This window comes from Dromiciops gliroides, chromosome 1, assembly GCF_019393635.1.
Source record: "Dromiciops gliroides isolate mDroGli1 chromosome 1, mDroGli1.pri, whole genome shotgun sequence".
In the NCBI taxonomy this organism is placed as follows: Eukaryota; Metazoa; Chordata; class Mammalia; order Microbiotheria; family Microbiotheriidae; genus Dromiciops; species Dromiciops gliroides.
The window spans coordinates 503,004,387-503,022,149 of record NC_057861.1 but is presented as its reverse complement, the minus strand read 5'-3'; the positions used below and the strand labels follow the sequence as shown (position 1 = coordinate 503,022,149).

Genomic DNA, 17,763 nt, shown 5'->3' with positions numbered 1-17,763 from the left:
GGCTTTGAATTCTTGAATTTGGAATTGAATTTGAAAGGCTTTTGTTTTTTTGTTGTATTCCTAATTTCTGCCTGTTTAAAGAAAGTTCCAAAAAGCTGAGATTTCTGTTTCTAAATTCCACATAGATTGGGCATAAACAGCATTTGTAGACAGATAACCAATGACTCAAGCTGGGAAGAATAATTAACAGACTTAGTGGTTGGTGGAATTCAAACTTGGAAGACCTATGTAGCGCCTATAAAGAAAATATGAGGATTGTTAGAATGGGCGTTAGCCTAGTCACCCACCCAAATGAATTTGCTCCTTTGTTTGTTTTTTCCCTTTGTTCCTGCCTATGACTTGGTCTAGTCAGCTTATGCAAGGTGAAAGGCTATTTGTTTACTTTTTTATGCATTACTCTATTTTATATATTTCCAAAGCAAGAAGAGGACTAATTGACTCAGACATAGTTGTGGTCTCTCCATCAGGTCTGTCCTGGTCGTGAAGGCCCCATTTTCTTTGGAGATGAGCAACATGGTTTTGTGTTCAGCCACACTTTTTTCATCAAAGACAGCTTGGCCCGGGGTTTCCAGCGCTGGTATAGCATCATTGCTATCATGATGGACCGAATTTATCTCATCAACTCCTGGCCCTTCCTTCTGGAGAAGATTCGAGGAATCATTGATGAACTGCAGGGCAAAGCGCTGAAGGTGGGTTAGAGATGAGCATGCCTGCTGCTTGGTCTGAGAAAGGATAGCTATTGTGCACTGTGTGGCCAAAACCTGAGGGACACAGGAATGGAAATGCCCCACGATATGCTTAGTCAGAACACTAATGTTGATGATGATGTTTGAGAGCCATTAAAAAAATGCTCCTTTCTTTCTCAGGTAGCTTCAGAGGTACTTTTTATTGTACACAGGAGAACATGTTGGTTCTCCATCTTGCTTTCAGAGGGCTGGTATTAAGTAGCATTCCATTACCTCTTTTTGCTTTGGCTTCTAAATCCATCAAATATTTGAATGTAACAGCTGTTTTAAGCCCCATATGGGGATACAGAAGACATTTATTGAACACCTTCTATGTCGGGCATAGTACTAGCCTGGCGATACAAAACCAAAGTGAAGCATTCCCTCTCCTCTGGGAGCATATATTGTATCTAAGGAGACAACGAGCCCATACAGAAGTCCATATTTAATATGTATAATCCATGATGACCTTGATGGAAGGCACTGGTACCTTGGGGGACCCAGAAGGCCTCATGTAAGAAGGGGCTTTTTTTTTTTTTTTTTTGCGGGGCAGTGAGGGTTAAGTGACTTGCTCAGGGTCACACAGCTAGTAAGTGTCAAGTGTATAATGCCAGATTTGAACTCAGGTCCTCCTGATTCCAGGGCTAGCTGCCCATTATGATGTCTTAAAAGACATCAGGGATTCTAGTAGGTGGTGAGGAAGGTGTGCATTACATTCATGGGGGAGAGAGCAGTGCAGATCATAGCAGGGAGATGGAGTGTCATGTGTTAGGAATAGCCAGTTTGGATGAACTGTAGAATGTAGGATAGGAAGTAAATGTGTGATGAGGCTGAAAATGTAGGAAGGGAGAAAGCCATAAAGAACATTTAGTGCCAAGTGAAGGAATTCATATTGATCGTCAAGGTGATAGGGAGCTATTGGAATTTATTGAGTAGAAGTAACATTGTCTGGGGCAGCTAAGTGGATCAACGGATAGCTGCTGGGCTTGGATTTGGGAAGACTTATTTCCCTGAGATCAAATCTGGCCTCAGACACTGTCTAGCTGTGTGACCCTGGGCAAGTCACTTAACCCTGTTTGCCTCAGTTCCTCATCTGTTAAATGAGCTGGAGAAGGAAATGGCAAACCACTCCAGTATCTCTGCCAAGAAAATTCCCCAAATGGAATCTTGGAGAGTCAGATACAACTGTAACAACTAAACAACAAAACATGGTCACACTTAAACTTTAGGAAAATCCCTGTAGCAGCTGTGTGGGAATATGGATTGAAATGGGGAAAGACATGAGGGAGGAACATCAGCTATGCTACTATTACAGTTGTCCAAGCAAGAGGTATATTAGAATTAGCTAATTAGCTGTGTGAGTGCAAAGGGTATACATGCAAGAGATGTCGTAGAGAAAGAAACAACAAAGTCTGGCCACTGAGTGGGTGTGTGGAATGAATGAGAGTGAAGAAGATACCAAGGTTGTGAACCTTGGTAACGGAGAAGTGGTGGTAACCTCAACAGAAATAGGGGGATTTGGAAGAGAGGTGGAATTTGGGGAAAAGGTAATGAGTTCTGTTTTGGACATGTTGAGTTTGAAATATCTATGGGACAGCCAGTTCCAAATGCACTGTAAGATGCTGGTAATGTAGGAGTGGAACTCAGGAGAGAACCAGGGCTGCATATAACCATCTGGCAGTCATCCCCCTGAAAATGATCGTTAAGCCCATGGAAACTGATGAGGTCATCAAGTAAGAAAGAGTGTAGGAAGGGAAGAGGAGAGCCTCCAAGAAGCCTTAACGGAGACCCTCAGTTAATGGGTATGATGAGGATGGTGATTCAGCAAAGAAGAGTCAGAGAGGAGAAAAACCAAAAAAGAGAGAGAGTATCTAAGAGGAAAAGGTGGTCAACACTCCTAAAGTCTCCAGGGGCATCAAAAAGAATGAAGGCTGAGAAAAGCCATTAGATTTAGCAATTCAGAGATGAGTTGGTAACTTTGGAGAGAGCTATTTTCAGTTGAATGTTGATGTTAAAAGCCAGACTGCAGAGGGTTTATAGAGAAGTAGAGGCACACAGAGAGAGGCCTTTTTGCATGTAAGATGGCTTTTTCAACCAGTTTAGCTGAGAAAAGGAAAAGAGAGACCACATGATCAGTACTGGCAATGGTATGATCTAGTGAAGGTTTTGTTTTATTTGCTTTTTACATCTACTGATATCTTTTGCTTTTATCTCACTTATATTTCCCACTATAGTCTTCCCCCTGCCCCATTCTATATCCTTTATGATAAAGAATAAAAAAAGAAAAAAGAAAAGGTTCTACAAAACTAATGCATGTGCTGAAAAAGTCTGATGCATTATTTCTCACCTGTGGTTCCCCACCTCTGCAAAGAAGTGCAGAGGGCTTTTTTTCATTTCTTTCCTTTGGGGCCAAGCATGGTCATTATAATTTTTTATTCATTTTGAACTTGAATATCAAAAACCAAAAAAAAAAAAAAAAGAACATTTCCACATATAAAGCACAGCATAAAAAGAGGATTCAGTATGAAACCATGAATTTCCATCTGTTTCCCTTTTTTGGGGGGGGTGGGAAACGTTATAATAAATACAGCACACCAATTTCCAAACTGCCTTGCTTTTCTGGGCTTTCTTCTAAGTTTTCTTTTGTTCTCTTCTGTGCACCTTTTTTTTTTTTTTGGCTGGGCAGTGAGGGTTAAGTGACTTGCCCAGGGTCACACAGCTAGTAAGTGTCAAGTGTCTGAGGCCAGATTTGAACTCAGGTACTCCTGAATCTAGGGCCGGTGCTTTATCCACTGCGTCACCTAGCTGCCCCCAGTTTTGGTTCTTTTGTTGCTCTTTCCATTTTATTCAGTCATTTTTCAGTCATGTCTGACTCTTTGTGACCCCATCTGAGGTTTTCATGGCAGAGATACAGAATTGGTTTGCCATTTCCTTCTCCCTCTCATTTTACAGATGAGTAACTGAGGCAAGCAGGGTAAAGTAAATGCCTAGGGTCACAAACAGCTAGGTTACAAAGGGTCACACAGCTAGTAAGTCTCTGAGACCAGATTTGAACTCAGGAAGAGGGTTAGGGTTAGGGTTAAACTTCCTGACTCCAGGCCCAGCACTCTATCCATTGCACCAACTAACTGTCCTGTTTTTTCCATTTACATTGCTGTAATCTGTGTGCATATTATATTCTCAGTTCTGCTTACTCCACTTTACAACAGCTCATATAAGCCTTTCCATGTTTTTCTGTAATCATCATCTTCATCATTTATTACAGCACAGTTAAATTCCAATCATTTTGGGGCAGCTAGGTGGCACCGTGGATAGAGCACCGGCCCTGGATGCAGGAGGACCTGAGTTCAAATCCAGCCTCAGACACTTGACAATTACTAGCTGTGTGACTCTGGGCAAGTGACTTAACCCCAAATGCCTCACCAAAAAAATTAAAAATTAAAAAATAAATTCCAGTCATTTCTCAATTGATGGGCATCTACTTTGTTTTTAGTTCTTTGCTACCATAAAAAGGGCTGCTATGGGGCAGCTAGGTGGCACAGTGGATAAAGCATCGGCCCTGGAGTCAGGAGGACCTGAGTTCAGATCTGACCTCAGGCACTTAACACTTACTAGCTGTGTGACCCTAGGCAAGTCACTTAACCCCAATTGCTTCACTAAAAAAAATAAAGGGCTGCTATAATAAATAAATTTATATATGTATGTATGTACATACATACATATGTATGTGGGACTTTTATTTTTGTCCTTATATGCCTAACAATGAGATCAAAGGTCAAAGACTATGGACATTTTCTTCACTTTCTTTAGAATTGCTTTCCACAATAGTTGGACCAGTTAACAACTCCAACAACAATGCAGTAGTATGTCTGTCTTTCCATGCCCTCTCCAATGTTAACTACTCCCATATTTTGCCATCTTTGTTAGTTTTTCTGGGTGGGGGAAGTCTCAGGATTGTTTTGATTTGAAATTCTTGGTGAAGCTTTTTTGTTTTTGTTTTTAAGGACGAAAGAGATGTGTACATGTTTGTTGGCTGCAGGGAGGGAATCAGTAGACAAGGAGACATCAAAGATCAGAGAGAAAGTGGGGATGATATTAGACACAATCTGTTGGAGAAAACAGGATGGGATGGGATCAAGGAAGTAAAATAGTACACATCAGAAAAAAATAGAGGACAAATAAATGCTGAGCTATATGGTATCATCTCTGTAAGTATAATAGGTGTTCAAACAGGGAGATAGTAATTTAGCCCACATCATTCAGAGGAAGTACCATAGAATAAATGAGATTTGACCTGGGCCAGCTGGCCCCAGAACTGGGTTGGGTTTTTGGGGGGTTTACAAACAGTGTTTTTGTATCCTTAGGTGTTTGAGGCAGAGCAGTATGGCTGCCCACAACGTGCCCAGCGGATGAACACAGCCTTTACTCCATTCTTACACCAGCGGAATGGCAATGCAGCCCGTTCTCTCACATCATTGACTAGTGACGACAATTTGTGGGCATGCCTGCATACCTCCTTTGCTTGGTAATGATCCTTTGATGAAAAGGCCCTACTGCTTCCACTAAAGTGATGAGACTGCCGGTATTCCTTGTATTATGTCAGTATCCCTCATGAAATTTGGTTTTGCTGTTGCGTTGTGGGTAACTCATTGCTTAGCTGACAGTGGCTGAGCTCTGTAACACTGGTTAAACCGAGCACTATAAAAACACTAGCTAAGTAGGATGGATTGGTGGAAATTAGTCTTCTCTTTTCTATAGGCTTCTGAAAGCTTGTGGCAGTAGACTGACTGAGAAACTCCTAGAGGGAGCACCCACAGAGGACACGTTGGTTCAGATGGAAAAACTTGCTGGTAAGATTTTGTGGTTGTTAGCAATGGGAAAATGTTCTTTCTAGCTGGGCCTTTGGATCCATCTTACTGTGTATACTTGACTTCTTCGGTGCTTGCATAAAGAAATGTTTTCTCTATCTGGGTTGGGAGTCTATTGCTGCTATATGTCCATCTGTGGGAGAGTATTGAGTGAAAGGAACTCTTCCTCCTTCTTTTCCCATTTCTTTTGGCTAATCACTTAACCTTTGTAGGTAGGTTTTCCACTCCCTGCTGAATAGGGAGCTAAAGGTTTGAAATTTGAAACTAAATATTTAATTTGTTAGAAACTTAACCAGATCTTCTGTTGGTGATTATTTGATTCTTGGTGGAATAGAGTATGTCAGAAGAAAATGAATCAGATGTGGATGAATTCAGGTGGAATAAAATTGAGTAGAAGGGAAATAAGTTTAAGAGCCTCTGAACTTGATGGAATAAATGAAGTTATAAATACAATATTGGGAAGGGATAGAGGGACCACTGGTAAAGATGCAAATAAAGAGAAAATAGAATCAAATAAACATTTTAAAAATATACAGAAGAGAACTGAAGGAAGTTCAGAGGGAGACAGATAAGTAGAACATCTTTGAAACTAACATGTTGAATTTGTTTTATGCTTTTTAAAAAGCTATACATAAGGGGCAGCTAGGTGGCGCAGTGGATAGAGCACCGACCCTGGAGTCAGGAGGACCTGAGTTCAAATCCGGCCTCAGACACTTGGCACTTACTAGCTGTGTGACCCTGGGCAAGTCACTTAACCCCAATTGCCTCATTTTTTAAAAAATCTATACATAGTAGTCAAAATTTCACACTCTTCTTTTTTTTCTTTGTATAAGGAAATGTTTGTCAAGTTCATAATAAAATGAAATTTTAAAAAACAAACAAGAAATTAAGAGTTATTGGGTTTATCATCACAGCTCACTCTTTTAGTCTGCTTAATTTGATACTCTACTGCTTTTAGTGACAAAAAACCCAAACTTCCTAAGAGAGACTTAAAATCTTTTGTATAGGGGCAGCTAGGTGGCACAGTGGATAGAGCACTGGCCCTGGAGTCAGGAGGACCTGAATTAAAATCTGGCCTCGGAAACTTGACACTTACTAGCTGTGTGACCCTGGGCAAGTCACTTAACCCACTTTGCCCTACAAAAGGGAAAAGAAAAAAAAAGAGACTTTTTTTTAAAAAAAGTAACTAAATGCTGCAAAATCATAATGTTTAAGATTGGCCCCCAGGGGGAGCAGCTAGGTGGCACAGTGGATAGAGCACTGGCCCTGGAGTCTGGAGGACCTGAATTAAAATCCAGCCTCAGACACTTGACACTTACTAGCTGTGTGACCCTGGGCAAGTCACTTAACCCCCCACTGCCCTACAAAAACAAAACAAAACTAACACACACACACAAAAAAACGATTGGCCCCCAAAACTTTTGTACTTCTTTGCAGAAATGTGGGGTTATTGGGTATGGAACCAATGTCAGATTTTTTTTAATGTATTGATTCATTTTATTGAACTTTTTTCCTTTCTTTTTTCCAGAAATTCTTTGTTTTAAATATAGGGTGGCTCTTTGGCATGGGGTTAGAGGAAGAATATAGTGGGAAATACAGGTGATCTAAAAGCAAAGGATCAAAAATTTGTTGTTTAAAACTGTTTCTACTAGCCTAATCTATCTGTTAGTGGATGTCTCAGTTCAGGTGCTATATAGGTTTAAAAGGAAACACTTGATCTATATCATTTTAATCTGTATTTATAATATGAAATAAAGTTCTGAGACTTAACTCTGAAGAATGAACAGTTTGAGAAAACAACTTTTCCCATGTTGTTTTGTCTGTCTTTGCAGACTTAGAGGAAGAATCAGAAGGCTGGGACAACTCTGAAGGTGAAGAGGAGGAGAGAACTCTTTCCGTTCCTGAAGTCACAGATGGCAGGGAGCTAGCCAAATGCCCGACTACTTCCTCTTTGCTCTCGGACTGTGGCAGCTGGCTGCCTCGAAAGCTGTCTGTCTTCAAGTCCCTTCGACACATGAGACAGGTGGGCAGCAGAGGGCCCTAATTATAAACCTAGGGGAAATATTTCTGTCCTTCTAGAGGGACTCGTTATTTCCTCTGCATCCAGTGCAATTTCCTTTTGACCCCTCCTTTTCTCAGTGATTTTTAAACAGACTCCAGCACAAAGAGGTTGGACTAAGCATAATAATAGTACTTCATATTTCTGTAGTTCAAGAATTACTCTCCAGGTTTTATAGGTAAGGAAACTGATGCTTCCTAGAGGTCAGGTAATGGTCATACAGTTAATAAGTGAGGAGTGTGTGACTTGAACCCAGACCTGACTCTAGTCCAGCAGTGTTCCTCACATCTAACAGAGAACTTAGTGTCAGGGATTGCTGTTAGATATAGAAACAGGACCTGTGATTTCAGTCGCATAACCTTGCCCCACATGTGCAGTCTCATTCTGTCAGGGTAGAGTAGCATTCTCTGTACAGCTGAGGGTCAGAAAGCTGCCTGGAGCATTGAGGAAATTGAGTGACTTGTCCAAGGTCAAACAGCCAAGAGGCACCTGAGGTAAGACTTGAACCCCCAGGTCTTCTTGGCTTCAAGGCCAGCTCTGTGCACTTCAGCACATTGCTTTCTCAGTCAAGGTTAGCAAACAGTCTAAGGTTTGAGAGTAACTGGAGTGTTTCTGTAAGAATAATTGACGTGCTTCATTGCTTTTAAGGATAAGAAAGTCTTTTCTGCACTATTTCATTTGACTGTCACAATAATGTGTGGTAGTTATTTGATGTATCATTTACATTTTTATAGATAAAGGAATTGATGAAAGTAGTTTCATAAACTGTAGCACAAAGATTCAGAGAGGTTAGCTTGCACTTGGTCACACATCTAATGTCAGAGGTAGGATTTAAACCTAGATCTTTCCAATTCTAATGCTTCTTGCAGTTATACCATGGTGCCTCTAGCACATGCATGTGTCTGTTACCACACTTGAATGTAACCTGGACTCATTGCTGATTAAAAGGAGGCTTGGCCAAAGATGACCCACCTGCACAGGAAGTGAACTGGTGCTCATCAAGACCACCATTGTGCATTTGATTCTGGGTGACCTGCTCTGGCTGTTTCAGTCGTCACAGATTGAAAGGCTGTTGGCATTTTGTTAGAGACATGGCAGTGGAAAGCATCCTGTGCAGAGGGTCAGGAGATCTGGCTTCTGGTCCTACCTGTGTGACTTGGGGTGGGTAAATCACCGATTTTGTCCGATCTTTTGTTCGTTCTCTGCAAAAGGGGTTGGACTAGATCGCTATGGTCCCATTGGCTTGTAAAAGTCTACAATTTATCTCCTTTTAGGAGAGAGGTGGTGATGCAGAATGAGACATATGTTGTAAGGTGCAGCTAGCACGTTGGTTTGTGTTGTTACCTGTGCTTGATTACAAGGGAGTGTTCTGGTGGGAGGTGAGGGGGGGAGGTTTTTTTGGTTTGGGGAGGCATCACATCATTGGGAAATAATAGCATTGTAAAAAAGCATCAATAAATTATTTTAAGTCTTTTTTTGAAGTACAATTACGTTAAAGTCTCTGACGTGACTGGTACATGTACTGTGATTTTTTTTTTTGTCAGGGTTTGGAGAAAATCTCATAGACCATTTATAAACTTAAAGTAACCATTTGTGTCTGTTACTGTATATATTTCTTTATCTATCTTGTCTCTTTATCTGGGGATCGAACTTTCATGTTCATAGTGTTTGGTTCCATAAACAATTACACAAAAGTTTACTTACCTTGCATATTATTTCATTTAATCCTAATGACTCTACAAATAGAATAGCTTATCTCCATTATATAGGAAGGTAAAATGTCTTATCCAAGACAACAGCAAATTAGAAAACCCCCATTCATTTTCCAGCTCCTGATCTAGTTGACTTCCTTCTTCTTCCCATTGGAATGTTCCTGGAATGCTAAAATGGACTTAGTTAAATGAGGAAGGGAGAAAGATTTTGAAATCATCTAGTAAGCATTATACTTTCTCTTTAGGTCTTAGGTGCACCTTCTTTTCGAATGTTGGCATGGCATGTGCTGATGGGAAACCAGGTAATCTGGAAGGGGCAAGACATGGATCTTGTCCAGTCAGCTTTTGATGTTCTTCGGGTAAGACCTTGTCAGAATTTCTTGTCTCCCTTTATTTAGTCCCTTGTATATTTTTTAGATAAACCTAGATCTTTTATTTTTTTTAAAAAACTTAAGGCTACACATAGCCTACAAGAAGACATCCTGAAAAGGCTCAGCAATTAATATGGCATAGGTTTTGTATTTTAGAATCTCATATTGTGAAAGCAAAGAAACCATAGTGTTTGAGGTTATCCCTTTTTTTAGAGGGATAAATCTAGATTTTCAAGGTTGTTCACTATAACACAAACAATTTCCTGAACCCCTTCAGGGGTTCTGCTTGTGACTCCCAATTTTTTCAGGAAGGGTTTAATGTCATCCTAAATTTTTTTTTCATTTCTGAGGAATAGGAGGATGGGGGATTGCTTTCTATAAGGAGGTGAATGATAGGCTATTTCCTAAAAAATCCTTCTGCAATCTGATATGGAGAACAACCCTGAGACTTGAATTTAGATCCATCTAAGTGTTGTTATTTAAATCAGTGTACACACTGAATAGTGCCTTCTGTATGTACGTCACAATAGTACAAGACCACAAAAAGGCTTAGGATGACATTGTCCCTGTTGCCAATGAGGTGACATTTAGTCGGGAGACAGGAAAGGCAAAGTAAACTTAAATATAAAAAGTAAAATCACATAAGACTATAAATAGAAGAGTGGTTTGTTGAATTGCCATGATTTGATGCTAAGTGAATGGTACAGATAGCAAGGGCTATGGAAATGCAGGCTGGAGTGTTCTGGAACACTTCATAAAAGAGAAGGGCTTGAGCTGGGTCTGAATGTTTGTGGAAGATTTGGGTAACAAGAGTTGTGGAGGACTTGGCACAATTATGCTGTTTTGTGCATAAGTACTGTTGGTGTCATTTCTAGACCATGCTGCCTGTGGGCTGTGTCCGAATTATCCCCTATAGTAGCCAGTATGAGGAAGCATATCGATGTAACTTTCTGGGACTCAGTCCTCATGTTCAAATACCATCCTACATACAGACCTCTGGTAAGTTTCTGTCACTGGGAGTCCATGGAGACCTGTTCCTCTATGTTCTCCTTCTTTACCTCCTTGTTTCAGGTATCTTCATCAGAGAACTAAAGATGTGTGCTTTATCAGCTAAGCTTCACTTCTTAGAGAGCACAACTTTGAGACATTGGCCCCTGCTGTCAGTATGAATGTGATCATTTATGCTGTTAGCACCTCTCATCACATGCACTTCTTTAATTTCTTTTCTCTTTCCATTCCTTCCTATCCTTCATAATTTTTCTATTTCATTTTTTTCCCCTTCTCCTAAGTTTATTGCTTAGGTTTGCCATTGGCACCCGATACCACAGTCATTTCTTATAACCCCATTGCTACTGCTTAGAGCTAAAGGAGTTATTCTTCCCTACTTTTGATATTAAGGAGTCTCCAGCATTGGGACAATGATTACGGTTTCAAGTTTAATTTGAAATGTGCTTTATAGGATAGTAAATACTGAAGTTGTTGGATTATTTCTTCTCCTAGCAATTTTTATTAGTAATACTAACTTGTGACCATTCTCAAAGCTTTTTACTGATGACTTTTTTACTCCTGGTCTTCACAATTCTTATTGGTTGTATGCCGATTATAATTTTATTGGTTATATGTTTAGTCTGCTCACCATGCACCTTTTCACTGCCTTCTGTATAATGTTAATTTTCCCTTCTTTGGGCACTCGGAGTCATAAAATGGGTTGGTCACATGGTGACAGGTGGGTAGCCCAAGTACTTCTCTGCTATTCTTGGAATGTCAGGAGAAATTGAGGAAGGCTTCTCCAGCATATTGAGTGGCCCACTGTGAACCTTTGGAAGGTGGACCTATGGAAGGACATGGACAGGAGTTGCACAGGATGAGTGAGCATGAATGGGATGTAAGATGCCTTACTGGAAGAAACATCCAAATTTAGATTACAGTTCACTCTTCTACAGTGCTTAAGTTTCCCAGTTCTGTAAAACCTTTGAAAGTGACATACACATGGATGAAGGTACGAAGAGACAGGCAGACTAGTGCAAACAGCACGCTACATCATAACACAGCTTTACAGTGACACAGCTGACTCTGGAAGATACAAAATTTTATTAAATTTAGTTGATGACCAATTCAGTTCTATACAGGCCTCTCTCTTGAATCCCTTCTCTTACCATTTCACTGATTACCCCTTGCCAACCCTCAGTCTTGGATCACTCCCACCATTTGTTGCCTTCATGCCTACACACTTGTTGCTGAATGAAGGTGGAGAAATCACACAACCTTTCTGTTTCCACTACAGATTTATGTTAGACACCCTCACCTGGGCCCTTACTGCTGCTAGGCAATTCTGTACTACCTCCTAAATCAGCTCACTGTCCCACTCTTCACTGTGGCTCTTCCAAACTTTTTCATCCTTCCTCAAATCTCCCATGACTACCCTTGCCTCCAGTCTCTCAGCTGAGAAGCTTGTCTCGTGTTTACAGAAAAAATTGAGGCCATTTGCTGTGAACGTCTTCCCTCTTCCTCATCTCTTGTCACTTAGGGTGCCTTCTACCTCCTTCACCCGTCTCACAGAAAGAGGTGAACTGACTCCTTACCAGGGCCCCCTTCCTCCATCTGTACAAGCGATCCTAGTCTATCCCATCTTCTACAACAGATTGCCTTTCCCCCTTCATCATCCCCACTCTTTCACTTACTTTCAGTAAACATTATATAGTGCCTACCATGTGCCAGGAACTGTGCTAAGTAAGCCCTTTTATTTATTTACAAATATTATGTCATTTGATCCTCACAACAACCCTGGTATTATCCTCATTTTACAGGTGTTGAAAATGAGGCTAAGTGAGGTTAAGTGACTTGTCTAGGGTCACACAGCTAGTGAATATGTAAAGCCGGATTTGAATTCAGAACTTGCTGATTCTGTGTCCAGTGCTCAGTGTTTTTAATTACCCTTGAAATATCCTTGAAACCAAGGCCCAAGTTTTTTAATATTCTTCTGATGATATTATACAGATGTAAGCCATTGAATACTCCAGGCTCTGAAGAATTGGGCTTCATAACACTACATCCCAGTGATACATAGGAGATCAAATTTGCCTCATTCCCTTAGGATCCTTTTGATGTTGCCTAAATTTTGGGCATTTGTGTATAAATGTTTCATTCTATGGGATTTCTCTACTTTTTTGGATTTTCTCTCCTCTGAATTTCTGTGTATCTCAGCAGCTATTCTTCCTTCTTTCTGGCTACTCCCTTTGGACAGTTTTCCACCTCTTCCATTCCTTTTAGTTTAAAATCCTCTTGATTAAATTTGTAAGACACCTGGCAAGTACAGCCCATGTGCTGTACTGTTATTCATGCAGTGTGAAAATGGAGAGGAAGACACCAGCACATTGCACAGAGCCCCACTGTGGACAGTAAATGAGAGGCCATGAACAAGCGTCACATATCATAAGGAGGGTTGCAGTCTGCATCATCTTTGGGGAGGGAGGAGGGCAGGCACATCCCTATCAGTGATAACAGACGCATTGAAGTAGTATGACTTACAAAGCACTTTCCCCAAAATAACCCTGGGGGACCAGTGGTGCAAGCATTGTTTGCCACATTTTACTGATGAGGTTCAGAAGGGTTATGTGCCCATGATCCTAAGTGAGCAAGTGTGGGTGTGAAAGCACACTTGCCACCCTAACATGTAGACAGTGGGATGATAGCCTTATAATTGGCTTTAAAGGATCATTATGAGAAGCAAATGACTGAACAGGGAAATGGGTTTCTGTTGCTACAGAATTTGCTGTCATTGTTGAGGTCCACACAGCCACTTGTTCCAGTGTTTATCCAGTTGCATGTGATGAAGATCAGTCTTTAAGCAAGTATGAGTTTGTGGTCACCAGTGGAGGTCCCATAGCTACTGATCGAGGTAGGAACTTCTGAGAAATGTTAATTTTTTATAAGAAAAACACATGCCATGGAAAAGAAGGAAGAAGAGATTTTTTTTCATATATTTTCCCCTTCTTACTGATGGTTCTAATGCTCGTTTTGTCTGTTCCTGTTGCCAGTTGGACCTACCATCTTGAACAAAATTGAAGCTGCTCTCACCAATCAGAACCTCTCAGTGGATGTTGTGGATCAGTGCCTGGTTTGCCTCAAGGAAGAATGGATGAAGTAATATGCTATAATAAACATTTATTAAGTGCCTACTAGGTAGAGAGCCCTGTACTAGGCTCTAGGAGGCACGAAAAGTTTAAATAAAACGTGTCCCTCACTGTCAGGGAGTTTACAGTCTAGCAGAGGGATATAAAATGCCAACATAAGTAGTCAAATATACATTGCACAATAAGTGCATTAAGGAGTTTACAATAGAGAGTGTTATATGTAGAAAGATGGGAAAAATCAAGAGAGGTTTCCTAGAGGAGGTGGCATTTGAGTTGAGACTTTTAAAAGAGTAGGAATTCAACAAACAGGTAAGGGTGGGGTGGGGGTGGGGGGAGTACTTCCAGGCATAGAGAAAAGTGTGAAGAGAGGCACAGAGCTCTCAAATTACAATATGTGGGTGAGGGAAAGCATATAGTTAGGATTGACATAAAGTTGGAAAAGTAGAGTACATCAAGAATTGGGAGGTGTTTGAATGCCACGTAAGCTTGGATTTTTACTTTGCAGGCAGTGGGAAGCCTTTGAAGACTATTAAGGAGAGGTGCTGCCTAACCCAGTTGATGGGGTTTTTTTGTTTTGTTTTGGTTTTTTAGTGAGGCAATTGGGGTTAAGTGACTTGCCCAGGGTCACACAGCTAGTAAGTGTTAAGTGTCTGAGACCGGATTTGAACTCAGGTACTCCTGACTCCAAGGGCCGGTACTTTGTCCACTGTACCACCTAGCTGCCCCCCCAGTTGATGTTTAAAGAAAGATTATTCTGGCCAGAGATATTTGATATATATTGAAGTTAAGGGAAGGGGGCTACTCTACTACTATTTTTTTTTTTTTTTGGTGAGGCAATTGGGGTTAAGTGACTTGCCCAGGGTCACACAGCTAGTAAGTGTCTGAGGCCGGATCTGAACTCAGGTACTCCTGAATCCAGGCCCGGTGCTTATCCACTGGGCCATCTAGCTGCCCCTACTCTACTACTCTTAAGTTGGTAAGAGAAGCCTGTACTAGGATGATGGAAGTGGGAATAAAGAAAGGAGGCAAGGCAGGTGGAAGAGATGTTTTGGGGGCAGATTTGATAATCTGTTAACTGATTAGATATGAGAGTTGAGGGGAAGGGAAGAATCAAAGGTAACCCCAAGGTTATAAACAGACTGGATGAATGCCAATTCCATAAACCAGTGGTGTCAAACTCAAATAAAAGTGTATCCCTGGGGACACATGGACTTTGAAAACCACAAATTAACATTATCTAGGTATGTTGTGTTTTGTTTTGTTAAACCGTTTCTCATTCCATTTTAATTTGGTAGTTTTTCAGCTTGAATTTGATACCTCTGCCATAGACAAAAATAAAGAAATCAAAAAAGGCAGCAGCTGTAGGAGGAAGAAAAATGATGAGTTCAGCTTCTAATATGTTGAATTTAATGTACTGTATGGATGTTCAGGGGAAGATTTCCTGGAGGTAGTTCATATATGTTCCTGAAGCTCAGGACATGAGACATGCATTTGAGAATCATCTACATAGAGGTAGTAGTTGAAGCTATGGAAGTAATTGAGATTACTGAGGAGTAGAGAGAAAAATAAAGAAGCTAGCTACAGTTCCTTGGAGTATACCGACATTAAGAGGTCAAGAAAAAGATGACTGGTCATTCAGTGAGCATTTATGAACTGCCTTCTCTGGGCTTGACACTGTGCCAAGTACTAGGTTTACACAGACCAAAATGGGACCATCCCTTCTTTTAAGGAGCTTATGTTCTGACAGGAAGGTGATGTACACATGTGAGCATATGCAGAAAATATAGAGTGAATACAATTTTTGAGAAGAAGGGAGCTGGGTGAAATCAGGAAAGGCCTCAGGTAGCGTGCCAGAGCTGGGGCGGGGGTGGAGGGGGGTGTTCCAGGCATAGGAGAGAGAACCAGTGCAAAGGCACAGAGATGGGCACTGAGGCATCAGCAGGCCAGTTTGGCTGGACTGTAGGGTGCATGGAGCAGAGCAATGCATAAGAAGACTGGAATGGCCCAGACTGTGAAGCTCTTTAATTGCCAGATGACAGAGGTATTAGGGAGACATGGGAGTTTGTTTAGGCTGGGGGCATTACGTGGTCAGCTCCATAGAAATAGAATAGGGAAAATAGATGAGCTCAGGAGATGAAACCGTCCAGCTAAAAGGTGATAGGGAACCGAACAAGGTTAGTGGTTATATGAGTGAAGGGGACATGTTTATGAGATGAGAGATGACAAGATCTAGCAACCGATTTGAAATTTGGGGCGCCAAGGATGACACCAGATGTCAAACCTAGATTACTGGAAAGGGTATGTCCTTGACAAGAATAGGGACATTCAGAAATTTAGGTTTGGTGGGAAAAGATGATGAATACTGTTTTAGACATGTTGAGGGAAAGTGCCTTTAGGACATCCAATTCAAAATGTCCAATAGGCAGTTTGTGATAAGAGTCTGGAGCTCAGAAGAGACTAGAACTTGATCTATAGATCTGGGAGTTATTGGCACCCATCTCAGTCTTTTCCTCTTCAACTCCTGGCCTTGTGCTAGAGGACTTCAGTATTCATGTTGCTGTTCCCTCAAATTCCCAATTCCTCATTTTTCTCAAATCTTGTGGTACACTCTTTTGCTCCTCCTTAGCCCTGCCATAGACAGTTACACCCTGGCGCCTACTATTACCCACAGGTGTTCTCCTTCCATCATCAAAGACTCCGGTATTACTCTTCCCCACATCTCCCAATCATTTCATCGGTACCTGTGCCTCACCCCTCTAACACCTATTCTTTGCTCACCTTTTGACCTCCAGTCCCTCCCCTCTCCTGATTTCACTTTCCTTCCTTCTCAGCTTGATCCCCTTTAGGGAATCAGTTCAAACTAATACTATCCTCTACTTTCTTGTTTTTTTGTTTGTTTTTTCGCTTTTTTTTTTTTTTTTGGTGGGGCAGTGAGGGTTAAATAACTTGCCCAGGGTCACACAGCCAGCAAGTGTCTGAGGTCGGATTTGAACTCAGGTCCTCCTGAATCTAGGGCCAGTGCTTTATCCACTGTTGCCACCTGGCTTCTCCATCTCCATGTTTGTTTCTTTTTTTTTTTTTTTAATTTTTTTTTTTTTTGGCTGGGCAATGAGGGTTAAGTGACTTGCCCAGAGTCACCCAGCTAGTAAGTGTCAAGTGTCTGAGGCCGGATTTGAACTCAGGTACTCCTGAATCCAGGGCCGGTGCTTTATCCACTGCGACACCTAGCTGCCCCATCTCTATGTTTCTTACACACACACACACACACACACACACACACACACACACACACACACACACACACACTTTTTTTTTTCTCTATTAGAATATAGCTCCTTGGGAGAAGTATTGTTTCGTTCTTTGTCTTTGTATTTACAAGGCCATGTTTGGTGCCCAGCACATAGTGGGCACTTAATAAAAGCTTGTTGATAAATTGATTGGAATAGAGATGAACCTATGAGAGTTGATGAAGACATCAAGTGAGAGAATGGAAAGAAAAAGGCGGGTAAGAAGGTTGCCTATGGCATATCCATAGTTAGTATGTGTGATATGATAATGAAAAGGAGACTGAGAAAGGATTGATCAGAGAGGTAGGAGGAAAGCCCAGACACTATCCCAAAACTCAGAGCAGAAGGGAATCAACAGTGGCAGATATTGCAGAAAGAGAAAGAAAGATGTGGCTAGAGAAGAGGCTCTAGTAGATTTGGCAATTCAGGAGAGCAATTTCAGTTTAATGATAAGGTTGGTAGCCAGATTGTGGAAGGTTTAGAAGAGAGTGAGAGGAAAGGAGGCATAGGCTGCTTTTTCAAGGGATTTGGCTGAAAAAAGGGGGGTGATCTCTTTCGAAATAGTAGGATCCAACAATGTAGAGAGTAGAGTTAACAAAGGAGGAAAA

General features: G+C 41.1%; 1 protein-coding gene across 5 annotated transcripts in view; it reads left to right on the top strand.

The window, feature by feature from the left end:
- FLCN (folliculin) overlaps positions 1-17,763 on the top strand; it is a 39,364-nt gene that overhangs the window by 18,242 nt on the left and 3,359 nt on the right. For all 5 annotated transcript variants that reach the window (XM_043977489.1, XM_043977490.1, XM_043977486.1 and 2 more), the window contains 8 exons: positions 468-689; positions 5,090-5,250; positions 5,484-5,575; positions 7,426-7,616; positions 9,610-9,723; positions 10,611-10,734; positions 13,502-13,633; positions 13,773-13,878. In XM_043977489.1, the coding sequence (XP_043833424.1) occupies positions 468-689; positions 5,090-5,250; positions 5,484-5,575; positions 7,426-7,616; positions 9,610-9,723; positions 10,611-10,734; positions 13,502-13,633; positions 13,773-13,878 (1,142 nt within the window). The remainder of the gene's footprint in view (positions 1-467; positions 690-5,089; positions 5,251-5,483; positions 5,576-7,425; positions 7,617-9,609; positions 9,724-10,610; positions 10,735-13,501; positions 13,634-13,772; positions 13,879-17,763) is intronic.